The sequence below is a fragment of the Pleurodeles waltl genome, chromosome 2_1, assembly GCF_031143425.1.
Source record: "Pleurodeles waltl isolate 20211129_DDA chromosome 2_1, aPleWal1.hap1.20221129, whole genome shotgun sequence".
NCBI lineage: Eukaryota > Metazoa > Chordata > Amphibia > Caudata > Salamandridae > Pleurodeles > Pleurodeles waltl.
The window spans coordinates 364,618,094-364,636,796 of record NC_090438.1 but is presented as its reverse complement, the minus strand read 5'-3'; the positions used below and the strand labels follow the sequence as shown (position 1 = coordinate 364,636,796).

Here is an 18,703-nt window from a genome sequence, read left to right as displayed (position 1 = left end):
AGTGGAAAAGATTTGTTTACTACTGCCATGCCAATCAAATACAACCATTTCATGCCTCTACTAAAGACATAGTAGGATACTTACTACATTTGCAAAAAGCAAATCTCGCTTTTTCATCTATAAAAATACACCTCGCAGCAATATCTGCTTACCTACAAACTACTCATTCATCGTCTCTATTTAGAATACCAGTTATTAAAGCATTCATGGAAGGGCTAAAAAGAATTATACCACCAAGAACACCACCAGTTCCTTCATGGAATCTTAACATCGTCTTAACAAGACTCATGGGTCCACCTTTCGAACCCATGCATTCCTGTGAAATGCAATATCTAACCTGGAAGGTCGCATTTCTCATTGCAATCACATCCCTCAGAAGAGTAAGTGAAATACAGGCATTTACCATACAAGAACCATTTATTCAAATACACAACAATAAAATAGTTCTAAGAACAAATCCAAAATTTCTGCCAAAAGTAATCTCACCATTCCATTTAAATCAAACAGTAGAATTGCCAGTGTTCTTCCCACAACCAAATTCTGTGGCTGAAAGGGCACTACATACATTAGACATCAAAAGAGCACTAATGTATTACATTGACAGAACAAAGCTAATCAGGAAAACAAAACAACTGTTCATAGCTTTTCAAAAACCACACATAGGAAATCCAATCTCTAAACAAGGCATTGCTAGATGGATAGATGCATTCAAACATGCTATCTTAAAGCCAAAAGAGAATTGCCTATTACACCAAAGGCACACTCAACCAGAAAGAAAGGTGCTACAATGGCCTTTCTAGGAAACATTCCTATGAGCGAAATATGTAAGGCTGCAACCTGGTCTACGCCTCATACGTTTACTAAACACTACTGTGTAGACGTACTAAATGCACAACAAGCTACAGTGGGCCAAGCTGTACTAAGAACATTATTCCAAACTACTTCAACTCCTACAGGCTAAACCACCGCTTTTAGGGGAGGTAACTGCTTTATAGTCTATGCCAAACATGTGTATCTGCAGCAACATATGCCATCGAACTGAAAATGTCACTTACCCAGTGTACATCTGTTCGTGGCATTAGTCGCTGCAGATTCACATGTACCCTCCCACCTCCCCGGGAAGCCTGTAGCCGTTTAGAAGTAGATCATAAATCTTAAACATCTGAACATTTGTAAATAATTATTAGAAACTCTTAACGTACATACATATTCACTCCATTGCATGGGCACTATTTATACCAAACAACTCCATCCTCACCCTCTGCGGGGAAAACAATCTAAGATGGAGTCGACGCCCATGCGCAATGGAGCCGAGGAGGGAGGAGTCCTTCGGTCCCGTGACCAAAAAGACTTCTTCGAAGAAAAACAACTTGTAATACTCCGAGCCCAACACCAGGCAGCGGACTGTGCCAAACATGTGAATCTGCAGCGACTAATGCCACGAACAGATGTACACTGGGTAAGTGACATTTTCATTTTAAGGTGCTTTGCAAAGTGCCACAACCTGCCATGTATTTAACTTGTTTAATGCAGTTAAAAGTGGTGGCCGGGATAGTAGCCTGGCCGTTCTAAAAGTCAGCGGAAACATATATGCCTCAAGCTATTACAAACTAAGAAAAACATGCTGGCCCTCTTTTACTCCTATAAATCATGTAATACTGAGCCTCACCCAACTATCACATTATAAATAAAATAAGCTTATCCCAAAGGGTATTCAAGCAACACCTTACCACCTGGGCCAATAACCCTGCCGCAGCCTGCAGCCACCTATATTAATGATAATTTGGTGGCTTGAGATGCCAGCATTCTACGTGTCATTACAGTTAAATTCCCTAGCTCTAGTTTTAACAACACTAGTATATTAAGGGCAAGTAAAGACAGCCTGCCAACATTTCCTTTGGTGCTTTACCAAAATGGCACACTCTGAAAGTCTTTCTAAAGTCCTCGTAAGGACCATGTTTTTTTTTTATCCGTAGTTACATGGAATGGCTGTTTTAGTTCTTCTTTAAAAGGAGTGGTACCGCCATTGTATACCCTACAGATCGATGTGTATCTGCTAATGAAGGTTTGTTAAGGTCTAGCACAAGCCAAGACCTTTGATTTTATTGAGATTGTATGTATACTATACTATACAATACTTACTTAAAAGGGGCCTTCACTCAGCTGTCTCTCTCCATTGGTCTTTTGTTGTGTCCTTCACATTTTGCTTCCATCCATTACAGCATAAGGCAGTGGGTCATCCTACTTCAGCCACTGACTCACTTGCCTTTGATTGGCTACATTGTGCTGTTTCACAAGGAGCACGTCTGCACCAAAAAAGTTCCCTTTCAGTGCAAATGTTTTTGTTTTTCTTTATAAATACTTTAGTGTATCCTTTGTGTCTAGAGCCTTATGTGATAGGAGGATGTATTCTACTTGGTCACTGGAGACGTTTCAGATTTATCTGTTCCCGTCTTGTGCCACTGTAGTTGTAAATTCCTTTTGGAGTCACCTTTGCTTATTTGAATGCTGATATTTCATATCATACCAGATTGTGTCTATTTGAAAGTCTTCTTTATAAAGCTGTGCTCTTTTTAGTGTGCTCGGAATGAAGTTCATTTATAACTGCACTCCGTATGTAATGCTGCTATGAATTTTTATTGAGGACTACAGTTATACTTGTAAATTAATTTAGTTTGTATGTCTGCTTGTTGTCTGGTTTTCTAGTTTGCTTTCAGTGCTCTTGTATGTTATGCTTATATAGACATTTCTCTATTTTATTACTAATTGAAGTTTTGATGTTTATTCCAATTTCCTGTTCTACTTATCTTTACAAACCTATCTATCCATCTATCGGTCTGTCTACCTTTATGTCTCTCTCTCTCTTTCTCTATGCATATCGATCTGTCTATCTATATGCAACCCTATTCATCCATTGTTCTATCAATGCGTCACTAGCTATCTTTGCAGCACTATCTATCTAAATATACTACACTGTCTAAACAATCCTCTTTAACTGCCTTTGCAAACTTCTCTATTTGTCTACCTTTTTTATTCTGTTTTTTTCGAACCTCTTTTTTGTCTCTTTATCTTTTCAATCCTCTGTCTTTGCAAGCCTATTTATCTGTCTTTTCTATCCTCTCTGTCTTTACAAGCCTCTCTATTTATCTTTCTTTTCACCCTTCTCTATTTTTAATAATGATTTATAAAAACACTGCAAAAAAAGTATTAGCAGAGGCAAGCAGTGGCAGCCTGTGCACGACTGATTGCCTTTTTTAGCTCCTGTGTCAGCAGAGACCTTCTGATTATACTAAAACTATGTCTACAACATAGTTACTTATTGGGGATTTCAGGCAGATGTGCTCAATTAGACTGTTGTTCGCACATTTACATTTTGCTTCCACCCATTCAGCGTGCATCTTAGGGCAGTGGGTCAGACCACTTCAGGCACTGGCTTACTTCCCTGTGAGTTACGGAATGCTGCCCTTTCACAAGGAGAACATCCACACACAAAAATGGTAATGTGCGCTTTGAAAAAATTTGTTTAGCCGGTTTTTGTTTGATGAGTGCCTGGAAACTTTGCAATGCAAAAACCGTGACTGAACAAAACAAAATTGCCAAAGCCAAAAGCAGGCGGCAGAAGTTGGCCATATTTGCTTTGCCAATGCTTGTTCTGCAATGGTTGTACCACACATAATTTTATTAGAAGAGGACTGTATTCGTATGCTGACCATGAAAATTGGAAAATGATGCACAGAAACCGTCAAAGATCATTCTTTCTGACATGGCTAGACTTTAATAGCCGATAAATTAGGCTCTTGATGTAATCTTGAAAGTATATAGGGCAGGGATACATATTTGCACAGTACACACACAAGTTCAGTTGGAAACGTCTCTACTTTTAAATTGCTTGTACTGTATTCATTGGTAACATAGCTCATAGGGTTGAGAACTTTGGATGGGTACCCTTGGGGCACAATTTTGAGTAGACTTGGATATAAAATTTGCAGATATTTGAAACTGAGGCAAAATACCTCATCTTTAGAGTTAGTTTCATTGGTTCGTTGGCTTGCCTTTTAAAAATTGCTTGATTTCATTAGTGAAAGGCTTGCATACATCATGCCTTTACCGTTGTTTAGCCTTCCTCGAGCGCACCGGCCAACTACTGAAAACATACGAGGCTCCTTGTTTTCTGCATGTTTCAGGACTACTTTTTCTTATATTGTACGCAGCGCGATCTCGCCAATACGTTTGACTGCGAGCGAACGTCTGTTGCCTTTTGTGTGCTCTTTCACACTGATGCTGTGGTGCTTTGAATTGGTTTGCTTATGTAAAACGGTATTACTTTTCATTTTCAATTTAGGTGGCAGTAAAAGTCCGGTTAGGACTTCACAACGCTAAAGCCTCGAAGTCGAGCAAATGCGAGTCCCATTGCATTGCAAATGCTTGTCTCTTTTAGTCTTCCTGTGGAACCGAAGTCGGTTTTATAAATTGGAAAACATTTGCTTGGCTGAGCCCTATCCTGATTAGTTAAAATAGTGACAGATCAGATCACTACTGTTTCAGCAGTCAGAATAGGACCCTGTCCTAGGCCCAGTCTAATTAGCGGCTGACCGCTAATCAGAATAGACATGTGGCATGGCACGTACTTCTTGGTGATTTGCATGCAGCCCAGCATTCTCACAGCAGTCCGTTGACAAGTGGGATACCATGCGGTGCCTGTTGCTTTTTTTTATCAGTGTATACTAAGTGAAAGCAGACTTCATGAAAAAAGTAGGTTGCTGCGAAGCTGATGCGGCCTTTGTTATTTTAGTTGGTAGGCTGGCTAAACTGTAATGAGAGCAGATTAATTATGAACTTGTAGTTTGCTTGTGGGCATCATAGAACAGAATGTATGGTAAGAGGTTTGTCAGTAAGACTGCTACTTGATTGTCTTTTGTCACTTCATACACATTTTCTCTTTTGGACAATCAGTGGTATGTATACTTTTTAGTGCTGGGTCAATTCACAGTCAACGTAATGCATCAGGCTGTTATTGGCTGAACAGAAGCAAGTCCAGGATGGGTGAAAATGGCATTCACTATTTCACTACTTTATGCACCAGGACTTATCCCTAATTTAATACAAATTTACACAAACCCTGATCTTGATTTATTGCATGGAAATGTATGAAGTAGGTCTGTCCATGATATTGAGTTACTTCATTGATTTGTTTTTGTGGTGCCATGCTGATCTTCCCTTATGCGCCTCCATTCTGCGGTGCCCCAGTATAACATGTTCTTTCTGCATTATTTTCCGTACAGTAGGCCTCTAGCTATCTTTCTTCACCTGCAGCAAGACTAAGCCATCACTTGTCTTTACCTAAATGCCCCCTTCTCCAGCAGGACCTTAGCATTTATTGTGCTTTTCTGGATGCTACTCCAGCAGGGGCATCTGAGCTCTTCTCTCTACACATGCATGCACTCTCCTGTAGGAAGATCCCCCCCCCAAACGTACCTGCCCTACCAAGGTCCATATTTTTATAGCTTTCCTTTTTTCATCAGTTGCTCTATTTTTTCAGAAAAAGCAGTTGTTTGTCACCTTCTTTATGGTAATTGTTAACATTTTCCTGGATGTGTTTCTGCAAGCAACAGTTACTGGCAAACGGTCTATCTGGGGACGGTAGGGCCCTGCCTGTGCAGAAGTGTAAGGCAGGCTCCTGTTGCGTGGGTGACAGGCACCCTTCTGATGCTCACATTCAAGCTAAGCCCTGTGAATATTTGTGAGATATGGAAGTATGAGGAGCAGCTCATGGCATTCTCCAGGGGGTGCCCATCATTTTGTGTTACACCACTGAGTCTGTCCTTGAGTGAGAAACTGTCAGAGGGGCTTTAAGAGAGAAATGCCTGTGTGCGAAATAGGGACTGTTGGCCATACACCTGGTTTAGTGTGGGCAAGCCTGCACTCTTCCTTCCTCTGATTTCTGTATAAGGGATGCTTTCACTGCTGCTGGCCATCTTGTGCCTATTTTTGTCAGAGCAAGAATGATGCACTTCTACCAACTATACCATACCTTTTGTTTATTGAGAGAGAGACTTGTACTCTTGCTGCCATATTTCCTCTGTGAATGTGCACATTCCCTAAAAAGAATACTCCACTGCAAAACGTATTTTAGTTCTTCTTTGTTAATAAAGTTGTAAAACGGGTCTCCTGTGGCAGGGATTTAGCCAAATAGGTGCAACGGTGACACTATACCCTTGGTAAATGTGTGACTACTGAAAAGTACCTCCCCCCATGCCAATAAAGTGGAAACAAACCCTTAAAGACGGTAAATATATTTGCTGAAAAAAACAGGTCTGCGAGCCTAAGTATAATTATACAGGGAGTGCAGAATTATTAGGCAAGTTGTATTTTTGAGGATTAATTTTATTATTGAACAACAACCATGTTCTCAATGAACCCAAAAAACTCATTAATATCAAAGCTGAATATTTTTGGAAGTAGTTTTTAGTTTGTTTTTTGTTTTAGCTATGTTAGGGGGATATCTGTGTGTGCAGGTGACTATTACTGTGCATAATTATTAGGCAACTTAACAAAAAAAAATATATACCCATTTCAATTATTTATTATTACCAGTGAAACCAATATAACATCTCAACATTCACAAATATACATTTCTGACATTCAAAAACAAAACAAAAACAAATCAGTGACCAATATAGCCACCTTTCTTTGCAAGGACACTCAAAAGCCTGCCATCCATGGATTCTGTCAGTGTTTTGATCTGTTCACCATCAACATTGCGTGCAGCAGCAACCACAGCCTCCCAGACACTGTTCAGAGAGGTGTACTGTTTTCCCTCCTTGTAAATCTCACATTTGATGATGGACCACAGGTTCTCAATGGGGTTCAGATCAGGTGAACAAGGAGGCCATGTCATTAGATTTCCTTCTTTTATACCCTTTCTTGCCAGCCACGCTGTGGAGTACGTGGACGCGTGTGATGGAGCATTGTCCTGCATGAAAATCATGTTTTTCTTGAAGAATGAAGACTTCTTCCTGTACCACTGCTTGAAGAAGGTGTCTTCCAGGAACTGGCAGTAGGACTGGGAGTTGAGCTTGACTCCATCCTCAACCCGAAAAGGCTCCACAAGCTCATCTTTGATGATACCAGCCCAAACCAGTACTCCACCTCCACCTTGCTGGCGTCTGAGTCGGACTGGAGCTCTCTGCCCTTTACCAATCCAGCCACGGGCCCATCCATCTGGCCCATCAAGACTCACTCTCATTTCATCAGTCCATAAAACCTTAGAAAAATCAGTCTTGAGATATTTCTTGGCCCAGTCTTGACGTTTCAGCTTGTGTGTCTTGTTCAGTGGTGGTCGTCTTTCAGCCTTTCTTACCTTGGCCATGTCTCTGAGTATTGCACACCTTGTGCTTTTGGGCACTCCAGTGATGTTGCAGCTCTGAAATATGGCCAAACTGGTGGCAAGTGGCATCGTGGCAGCTGCACGCTTGACTTTTCTCAGTTCATGGGCAGTTATTTTGCGCCTTGGTTTTTCCACACGCTTCTTGCGACCCTGTTGACTATTTTGAATGAAACGCTTGATTGTTCGATGATCACGCTTCAGAAGCTTTGCAATTTTAAGAGTGCTGCATCCCTCTGCAAGATATCTCACTATTTTTTACTTTTCTGAGTCTGTCAAGTCCTTCTTTTGACCCATTTTGCCAAAGGAAAGGAAGTTGCCTAATAATTATGCACACCTGATATAGGGTGTTGATGTCATTAGACCACACCCCTTCTCATTAAAGAGATGCACATCACCTAATATGCTTAATTGGTAGTAGGCTTTCGAGCCTATACAGCTTGGAGTAAGACAACATGCATAAAGAGGATGATGTGGTCAAAATACTCATTTGCCTAATAATTCTGCACTCCCTGTAGTGCATGATACTTTTGACTGGTAATGTAAAGAACATCCCAGCCCTGATTAGACAGTGACCTAGTAGCGCAGTTAAAAACGGCTGAAACATGTAGGCATACCTTCCAATGGATGCATGAAACATTATTTTCAGTAAGTATTCATATCTAGTTATTGTTAACCATGCCCAGGGTACCCAATTAATAAAAAAGAGCTAATCTTTTGGGTTTACCCTGTGACATGCTTACAAAAATAAATGGATCACTGCTGGAGCCCACAAACCTTTCTGTAAAAAAAAAACAAAAAAAACTTCAAGAATTAGGGGGGATATATGTAGGCTTTTCTTTCTCTCTCCTTTCATCTGTCTCTCCATTGATGTGTTAAAATAAATAAACCCAACACTGCCCATCTCACACCTATTACAGGACTTTGAGCGACCATTTTCATTATATTAAAGCCTACATTATTGTCTTTGTGAATGTTTGGCTCTTTGATCAGGATTATCCCACTATCACAATTTGTTATCACGTAAGCAGTCCAGCTACCCAGTACCCACATTTCAACAGATTGAGTAGTGCATACTCAAATTAGCAGGCAGAGTTGACCAGAAATGTACCCCAATCAACCTGTAGTTCTAATGTCACTTCATCGGTGTTATCTGTTTTGGCTTTCACTAAAATTATTTTCAATTACCCAGGTGACTCCATGAGATCAATTTGAGAATTTTGGTATTTGACCACAACAGTTAACTATGCTAGGTTATATTATATTATATTGTATTAATAAAGTTCTATGTTCACTGGAGCTTCTTGGCACTGTTGAGAAACGCTCTGAAGTCTAACGCTTTTATCGATCTGAGGTGGTCTCTCGAGCCATAGTATGACTAATCAACAATCTGCTTTTTTTGTTTTGGAGAAAGTAGTCTGTGTTTCATAGATGAGCTATGGGGCTTAACAGTGCTATCTGGCTTTTGCACGTATCTGAAAAATATACAGTTTATCGAGTTCAGTCTTGCAGGAATTGTGCAAATCAGTTGAGTGATTTGCATACCCACAGATCGTCAAGAATGGTGATCCTGATGATATCCAATTTACAAAAGCCTTGCAGACATTTAAACACATTCAGCACATCACCTGTCTGTAATTGAGTGTACCCAGTGAATAAGCTTTTCCATCCCAGTTTTGTGGTGACCTGCCACCATAATTTAAATATAGTAGAGTTTTAGTAGCGGTCACCCTCCCCTAGCCACACAGTGCTGCCGGGTGACTGGTGTTGCTTAGCATTTTTATCCACTTTAGCAGCCAATGCCTGCTTATGACAAGTATCCACTTTGAAAAGTAAATATTTAGGCACACCTGGGTGGACAGTGTCCATCATATGCACCCTGATACAGTATGGACTCAGCTAGCCTGCATTCTCCTCTGTTCCACTATAGAGTGCGAAGTGCAGTATCAGTCCTCTTAAAGCGTTCTTCTGGTCCACAGTAATGATTGTTTTGTAGGATTTAAATCAACCTTGGTAGCACATCATTTTGTACAGTGTTGCTCGGCCTTGCAGTGAAATGATGTGCTTGGAAGTCTTGTCAGCACTACATGTAGGATCAGTAACAGATCAGTGTACTTCATGCAGCCAAGCAGGCTCCTGGGGTTCAATCTAGTACTCCGTGAATGTGATAGGTTGTGCTAACTTAAATATCCCGTCAACGTTCTGAGGAAATGTAATAGCATTTTAGCTAGGACTACTGTTTCTGTACTTAAGTGATATCAGGCTGTACAGTCTGCATTTACTGTTCGAAGAGTCAGGTGTTCAAACCTTTATGCAAGAATAAGAGGGAATTCTCCATCAGCTGAGCTGTGGGCAAGGCGTCCCATCACTGAGACTTCTCTATTGACAAGCGTGACTCGTTTATGTTTTGGTACTTACAGCAGGGTGAGCTGAGCAGAAGGTAAACACATAACTTTCCATGTAAACAACAGGTTCTTTGTGTTGTTTTATCTAATCCAGGAATAGCAGTCATTGCTAAGACCTTTGCTATTTGCATATTGTTTGTGCCAAATACTGATACATGGACACTCGGAACACTGTTCTGACAAACAACTAATCTGGTTTACATTGTTTGGAAATAATCACAGATAGGCTGTGATACAGGACATTAGTTTGAAAGGATATTTGCATTCTTGGTATTTTTGATGACATAGTTGCATTCTTTGACATGTTCTTTTACCTCGTGCAAGCAACTTGGCCTGATATATTGCTGGACAGGTTGCAAGCTAATGTGTTAAAAGTCCACACAAAATGTTTTTCATCTGCTAATTTTGCTATGTAGTTGTTGTACCGGCCGTGTTGCAAAATAGTATTTATAGGAGTTCACAAAACGTCCTGCATCTTGAAGGTTATTAAGGTAGAAGGTATTTTGTGATCCATGTTATCCTCATCGTCGGCGCCAACCCCTCAGCGTGGGACGACTCGTGGTGGCCGACCGCTCTGGGAGCAGCCCCAACACCCACCAACCACGCAAGCAACCTGGGCATCATCCTCGACTCAACACTCTCCATGACCAAGCAAGTCAGCGCAGTCTCCTCATCCTGCTTCAACACCCTCCACATGCTCTGCAAGATCTACAGATGGATCCCCACGGATACAAGAAGAACAGTCACCCATGCCCTCGTCAGCAACAAACTTGACTACGGAAACGCCCTCTACGCAGGAGCCCTGGCCAAACTCCTCAAACAACTGCAACGCATACAAAACACCTCTGCACGCCTGATTCTCGATGCCCACCGCCACATCACTCCCCTTCTGAGAGGCCTACACTGGCTCCCTGTCAACAAAAGGATAACCTTCAAGCTCCTCACCCACACACACAAGGCGCTCCACAACACCGGTTCAGCCTACCTCAACAGATGACTCACCTTCTACACCGCGTCCCACCAACTCCACTCAGCCGACCTCGCCCTAGCCACTGTCCCCCGCATCCGAAGAGCGACTACCGGAGGCAGATCCTTCTCCCACCTCGCCTCCAAGACCTGGAACACTCTTCCCTTGCCCCTATGACAGACCAAAGACCTGTTGACTTTCAGGAAGAGGCTCAAAACCTGGATATTTGAGCAGTAGCACATCCCCCCCCCCCCCCCTTCTCAGCGCCTTGAGACCCTCACGGGTGGTAGTGCGCTCTACAAATACACTGATTGATTGATTGATTGATGTGAATGGCTGCAAACTCAGTGATGGAGGCCTGCAAGGGACAACAGACCCCAAGCCTGCATTTGGTTGCTAGTTTTTTTTCCTTTATAAAGGCAGCTTGTGGCCATATAAACATTTAATCATAGAATATATATATATGCATGTGGGATCCCTTCCAAGGATCCTGACATGATTCTCAAAGGAGATGTTGTCCCAGCTTCCCTCTGGTGAGTCAGTAACCACCCTGACTCGGGTGTTGGTAACTCATCAATGGTTTTCAACTTCAATTACTGTCTCAAATTGCAAAGCGGAGACACCCCTTTCACGTTCTTTCCTATTTGTGATTTTGAAAAGGTTGAAAAAAGCCTTTTATCAGAGGGAAATACTTTTCAACTCTTTAAAGGGACTTTGTGTGTTGTAAAAAGGTAATTTTCTCTAGCCAATCCCATGATTTTGCAAATTATCACAGAGTTTGTGACCACACATTACATTGTAGATCAATCCCCTCGTGTGTTATCAATGTTGTGATATTCTTTGAAAAGTAATACTTTAAAAAGTGTTGGCTTGGCTTTGCCTTTCTGTACATTCAGAATCCGTTTGCAGCATCCTTAGAGAAACAGTGAAAGGACTATACGATTACCACAAAATGTGCTCATAACAACTGTTTTATGTAGCCTTTCAATCGAAGGACTTTAGTATGTTGATCTATATTGTAATAAACCCTAACTCACATCAGGCTCTAAATCAGCCTAATTTCATGCAATTTTATCATTTTAGGTGGTTCATCGGGACTTGAAGCCAAGTAATATTTTGTATATGGATGACTCCAGCAATGCTGATTCTATACGAATTTGTGATTTTGGATTTGCAAAGCAGCTTCGAGGGGAAAATGGACTTCTTTTGACTCCTTGCTACACTGCCAACTTTGTAGCACCTGAGGTAATAATACCTTATATCTGTAAAATCTATTAGCAGAAGCAGTATTCTACTGCATTTTTACAGTTATGGTAGGGATGTGCACCAGCAAATGTCTAGACAGCTTGTTGATGCCTTAGTTAATGTCTATAAGAGATGTAAATCCTCACAGCTATCTAACGATAGTTGAACCCCAGGGCTCTATTGCAGTAGGATTCCTTTTTGGGATTTGCACCAATTTCCTTCTTCTGATGTACATTGTGTGACTTGCCCTGTTTACCAGTAATATTGACACAGCTGCTGTTCATAACTTGGACAACTGTGAGTATGTCATTAAAAGTCTTAGGTTGGCTCAAGGATACAATATAAAAAATGTCACCCATATTATAATTAAAATAGAGACCAACAGATCTGATTGCAGATTTCAACTGTTCAGACCAGTTTATTTATAGGATTTTTTTTAATCAATACCCATTATTTCTGAAATTAAAATGAATAATTCATTTATATTTATCCTTCTGGCATCTGATATGCAGCATAGTGGCAGGAACCAATGTGACCTTTTAAGATACATGCCTTTCGTTTGACTTGATTTGTGGGGGATATTCTGTATCTGATCTTGGTGTAACAGGCAGTGTGGAGTGCACCTGTAATATTGCCTTATCAGACTACTTGTTAGTATTTATACATTTTTCTTGTTTAAATTAAATGCTCTGACAGGCAGCCAGGATTGTATGTTAGTAGCAGAAGCTGTACTTGGGTGCAAAAGGCGCTATGGAGATGGAATTTCATACACTTTTGTGATTCATTTGTATGAGATGTGTGTTTGTTAACCCCATCGAAATCACTATCACTACACATCACCAGGTATGAAGGCACAGCTTTGCAATCACTAATCTCACAAGTGCTTGGTTGATGTGCTGTCTGTGCTTGCCCTTCCTTTTGCTTTTTTGAACCCATTTTCAGAGGAATGCCTTTGGGCTCAATTTCATTATCTGGAGTACAGCTCAATTGCTTCTATAGTAAATAAACCTTAACATGGCCCTGGCTCTGTCCACATTTTTGGGATTGGCAACCAAGGCAAAGTATGATAGCAGAAACATTGTAGGAATATAGAATATGAATGGCAGAGTGACTGAAGTGGGGGTGGTGAATGATTCCAGCAAGTATGAACATGAAAACTGTTGTGCTCCAACAAGAGTAAACATGATAACTTGTGATCTCCACCTCTTACGCTGCTGTATAAATATTTACTGCGGCACACAACTCAGTAGTGCCCTTGAAGAACACAACCCCAAGCTTGTTGTGGTTAATACAGTAGTCACTGTGAGGTCTTTACTTTGTGACTTACTTTCCACATGTAACCCTCAAATGTATTGGCTATTTGAAATCCATATTAATGGAAAGTCAGATGAGCATTAAAGTATTGGAGGACTTTGAGCATTTTAAATTTATTGTATGCAGTACAAGTATACAGACCAAGTCCAAAATGAATTGCAAGGTGTGAAAAGGCATGGCAGGTTTGGGCTAGTGATGAAAAATAGAAGTATGAAGTTAGTTCCTATTGTAGAGAAAATGTTTGAGAAAATCCTGGACAAGATTGAGATCTGTGCATGTTACTGTGTACTTAGCCATACCACCCCTCATTCAGCAAAGAGCACTTTTGCATTAGGGTTCCACTCATTTAGTGCACCTAGATTTTTTTTGTTTTTTTTATTCACCTGGTTTTGGACTTTTTACTGTGGGTGAATCTTACTACTTGTGTCTTATCGCCACAGTAATCACATGGACAAAACGTTTACCACCAGTGTCCACCTTTTAAGATAAAACAGCTGCAATACAGCTAAAGTGAAAGGCACCTGGGTGGTTACATGTGAACACGTGTGCACACTGAGTGTGTGAGACTGCTGTTGTGTGCAGCCCAGCAACTGTGTATAGATAGGCTGGCACAGAGAAGACTCACCAAGGCTAGGTTTTGACCTGGGATAGGTCTTATATTAATGGGCACTCGTAGGTAAAGTCAGTATGGTTTACTGTTTTGTCTCCAGTGACACTGTATCATGCACACAGGTGTAAATCTGTCTTTAAGTGCAGTGTTGCTTCTCTTGGGTCTCCAAAGTCCTGTAAGGTATAAAACTGGGGGTGAAACATGCCCCAGGTTGAATACGCAGGTACCAAGATTCTATATATAACCTTTATGGATCATCCAGATTTTTCATATTTCTCTGGCTCAGGATCAGAGTCCAGGCTTTTTGTCACTCTGCTGGGCCAAGTTAATGACAATGCTCCCCAGCGGAGGGAACAAAGCAACAAAGTAGAAGGAACAAATCAACATATCACACCGTAGAGCGGCTCATTGACATTCGAGTTACACTGCAAGTGTATAGCCAACAACTGTCTGTAAAGAGAAGGGACCAGGAGCGCTTATAGGTCTAGAATACATGCTCCTAACTAGGCTAAATATCACAAAATAGGCATGCCATTCCTTTTACAGAAAATATGAAAAATGAAGGAATAGGTACGGTTCAAGACTGAGGTACCAGAATGGGTCTGGTCCCTCAGGAGCAAGAGCCCTCACACACCCAGAAGGATGTCATGCTTTCTCATTGGGCATGCTCCTCGTTGGGCCAGTGCTGCAATGCCCAACCAGGGGGTTATTTGCCAGATGTCTTTTATATAAAATGTCATATATGAAGTAAGGGTTTGGGGCTAATGGTGCAGATTGGAGATAAAAGATTGAGTGTGAAGGAATGTGCAGGATAAAATAGACTAAGTGGTGCTCTGTGAGATTTTTATAAACAAGCACACCTGTCTTATTAAACGAATGGCCTTATCAGGAGAGACCGTGATCTTCGATAGCTCAGTGGGTCAAAATGTTTCTTGCCGTTCCAAGTCAATTCTGATCCTATGGCAATTCTTCAGGACCAATTTTTGTAATGGACACTGATAGAAATGGGGTCTCTAGTTGGCAGCCAGTTCACACCCTGTCCTAGTAGGGACCCTCACTCTAGTGATAAGGGTGTCATACTCCTAAGATAACCCCAACTCACCCCCTTGGTAGTTTGGCATGAGCAGTCAGGCTTATCTCAGAGGCAACATGTAAAATATTTGTACACACACACACACACACACACACACAGTAACACAGTAAAAACACTGCAACTGGACACCACACCAGTTTAGACAAATAGCAACTATTTATCTAAGTAAAACAAGACCAAAACAGCACAAATCCAACATACACGAGCAAAGATAAGAAGTTTTCAAAATTATATCCCAATAAAGTGCTTAGAAACACAATAGCTCCAACTGGGGCTATTACGATGTGATCAACCAAGTCATTCCCAACAGCCGGACGCCACTCGTGAGGGAGTGCGGCACCGTTCATGGAGTCACACGGACCCCCATATACAGTACCTTAGAAACGCAGAAACAAAGATGTTGCACAGAGTCCGGGAGGTGAAGCATAGCTGGAGCCGGAGTGGCATTGGTTCCTTACTGCTACTGGAGAGGTGAGGCTATGGTTCCTTACGGTTGCAGGGGAGGTGATGCAGCAGGGGCGAGGCATTGGTTTCTTACAATACGGTGGGGTCGATTAATCTGGCAGATCAGGACACAATGTAGCGACCTCTCCAGGTCGCAGTCATACCACTGGGCCAGAGGCGCTGCGGCAGAGTCAGCTGTCACGGACGTCAGTGACACAGCACTTGGGACTTCAGAGGCACTGTGACTGCTTCGGGCCAGCAGCACCAGGTCTGCAGCGTCAGTCGCAGTCGTTGCACTTCAGCAGGAAACACAGCTTTGGATAAAGGCAGCGTAGTCGGGCTGCAGTGCCAGTTCTGGAGTCGATGTTCCTGTTCTTAGTGTTTAGCCTAGCTTCCACTCCCAAGGGCCAAGGAACTGGTGTGGGCACCACCTCGAGAGTCTGAGTCCTCAACAAGAGAACGCTTGGGTTTACATGTGAAGTCTTTGATGTCTCTAAAGCTTCTTGACAGGAGGCAAGCTCAGTTCAAACCCTTGAGAACCTTGGAAAGCAGGATGTGGAAACCAAAGTCCAGTCCCCTCAGTCCAGAACTGTTCCGAAGTTTTGGAGTCAGCAGTCCAATACTTAAACTCATTTCTGCCTTTGAAAAAGGCAAACCTTAAAGGAAAGTATTTGTAGTGCACAAGAACGTGCCTCTCCCTGTCCTGGCCTCAGGCACACTCTGCTTTGTGTAAGGACAGGCACAGCCCTATTGAGGTGCAAGTGCCAGCTCCTCCCTCCACTGTAGCCCAGGAAGACCCATCAGGATATGCAGGACACAACACAGCTCCCTTTGTGTGACTGTCTAGAGTGAATTCACAAACAGCCCAATTGTATTCCACAGCCAAGCAGAGGCGCAGGATGGTTAAGCAAGACAATGCACACTTTCTTTACAAAAAAATGCTGAGTCAGTGTAAGTATTTCTTTTGTTTAGTGTAAATTATTAGTGGCTGAACCTCATCACTAACTGTAAATTGGCCCAATCTATTCATTGATTAAGTACTTTCTGAAAGTGGCATTTTCAACTTACAATCCAAAAAACAACTTCACAAAAAGATGTATTTTTAAATTGTGTTCAGAGACCCCAAACTCCAGATCCCCATCTGCGCCCAAGAGGAAACTGCACTTAAAAGATATTTCAAGGCAATCCCCATGTTACCCTGTGAGGGAGATAGGCCCTGCAGTAGTGAAAAACAAATTTAGCAGTATTTCACTATCAGAACATGTAAAACACACTAGTACATGTCCTACCTTTTAAATACACCTCCCCCTGTCCTTGGGCCCATCTTAGGGGTGACTTACATGTAGTAAAAGGTAAGGTTTGGGTCTGGCAAGTGGTTGCACTAGCCAGGTTGAACTGGCAGTTTAAAACTGCACACAGACACTGCAGTGGCAGGTCTGAGACATGTTTACAGGGCTACTAATGTGGGTGGCACAATCAGTGCTGCAGGCCCACTAGTAACATTTGATTTACAGGCGGTGGCTACCTCCAGTGCACCTTACTAGGGACTTACTATTAAATCAAACATGCCAATCATAGAGAAAACTAATCACTAACCCAATTTAGACAGAGAGCACTTGCACGTTAGCACTGGTCAGCAGTGGTAAAGTGCCCAGAGTCCTAAAGCCAGCAAAAATGGAAGATCAGCACAGAATCATAACAGGAGGTCAGAAGCCAAAAAGACAGGGGAAACCACAGCACGAGCTGGCAGGTCTAACAGGCACAATTTCTGGCATCTAATCTTATCTGACCGTACACGTTTCCAACAATTACCACTCACAAATCACCTCAACTTAGTAAAAGGTTAATACCTTGTTTTTAATATAGAACCAACCTATAATAGAGAGAAAAAACACCATCAGTAATGCAGCTTGCATGTATCACAGTTCAGTCATCTCTCGGACAAGGGGAACAAAATCATTTTGTTGCACTCGCATATCACTGTAGGTGTACATGCATCATAAAATGTGAAACCTTAAAAGTATAGTATTACCCAGCATAAAATACACATGTGACATAACACTGGAAAACCGTACTGCACAGATCCCACACACTGTATCAAGAAGGGTTAACTCGCCCCATTTGGGTATCAGAAGTGTTCCCTCGAATGAAGGGAGAGCAAGCGCTTCTTAGCATGCTATGAAAGACAAATAGTGATTAGTAATGAAAGTGTGGATCCTCACAGCGGGAGCGCCCAAGTCAGCTCTTACCAGCCCTGAAAACAGCAATAATACTCACAGGAACGTGGAGTGGTGCCCAGCAGGCAACCTACCCATGCTCTGCTTCCTTGGAAGTGAAGGAGCAGGTAGGCAGGTTGCTGTTTAAGGGTAGAGCTGAGCGCAGCCAATTGACTGCATATGTGGCAGCAGCAGTGTCTCAGGCACAGGCTGGGGCGTGGTTGTGATCAGAGGCTCAGAGTTGCGGGCACTTTATTGCAAGTACGTAGCGGCCCGGATAAGATCTTAAACAAGGGGAGGGGACACAGTGAACATCATAACGTATTGCTAACAGAGTTCCACCTAACCTAATGTCTCAGTGGAGGGAAGCCCTCAAGTAAAATGGGAAAGGAATCTCAAACCCTTCCAATAAAAAGAAGAAGAAATGGAATGGAATGGCTAATGGCCGCCATCTTGGAACTGCAATCTTCTTCACAGAAACTGGACATAAAAGCTGAGAATACGAATAACCGATTAACAAAACGGAAAGGTTCATTGGGTAGATTTAAACAAAGTATCCCGAAATGGGAGCCCTGATGGATCTTAATGGAATTCTTCTTAATGGTAATGTCAGGAATTCAAGAATTACAAAAATACAAAAAAATACACCCCCTGGTCAGGGCTATCACATAGTCAAGTCAGCAATGTCGGGAGCCCCAGACCAGCTATGAAAATTATTATATTATTGGTTCATTTCGCTCCAAGGAATGTCATCATTCAGGCCTTCTATATGTGTAGACAACTGGAAAATCCACTTTTTCTCCATTCTATACAAATTCTTACTCATATGTTGGTGTGCCTCTAGTGTTTTCCAGTGTAAATCTTTGAGTGAATGACCTTCAATCAGGTAGTGTGTGCACATTTTTGTGCTGCCTTTTTTTTTTTTTTTTTCCAACGCATGGTACTGCGATGTTCCATTATTTGAGTTACTATACTTTTAAGGTTTCACATTGTTTGATGCATATACACCTACGATGCCGGCTCGA

At 41.9% G+C, this 18,703-nt stretch overlaps 1 protein-coding gene across 1 annotated transcript in view; it reads left to right on the top strand.

The window, feature by feature from the left end:
- RPS6KA6 (ribosomal protein S6 kinase A6) overlaps positions 1-18,703 on the top strand; it is a 322,514-nt gene that overhangs the window by 260,928 nt on the left and 42,883 nt on the right. The window contains exon 18 of the mRNA XM_069212593.1: positions 11,840-12,001. Coding sequence (XP_069068694.1) covers positions 11,840-12,001 — 162 coding nt within the window. The remainder of the gene's footprint in view (positions 1-11,839; positions 12,002-18,703) is intronic.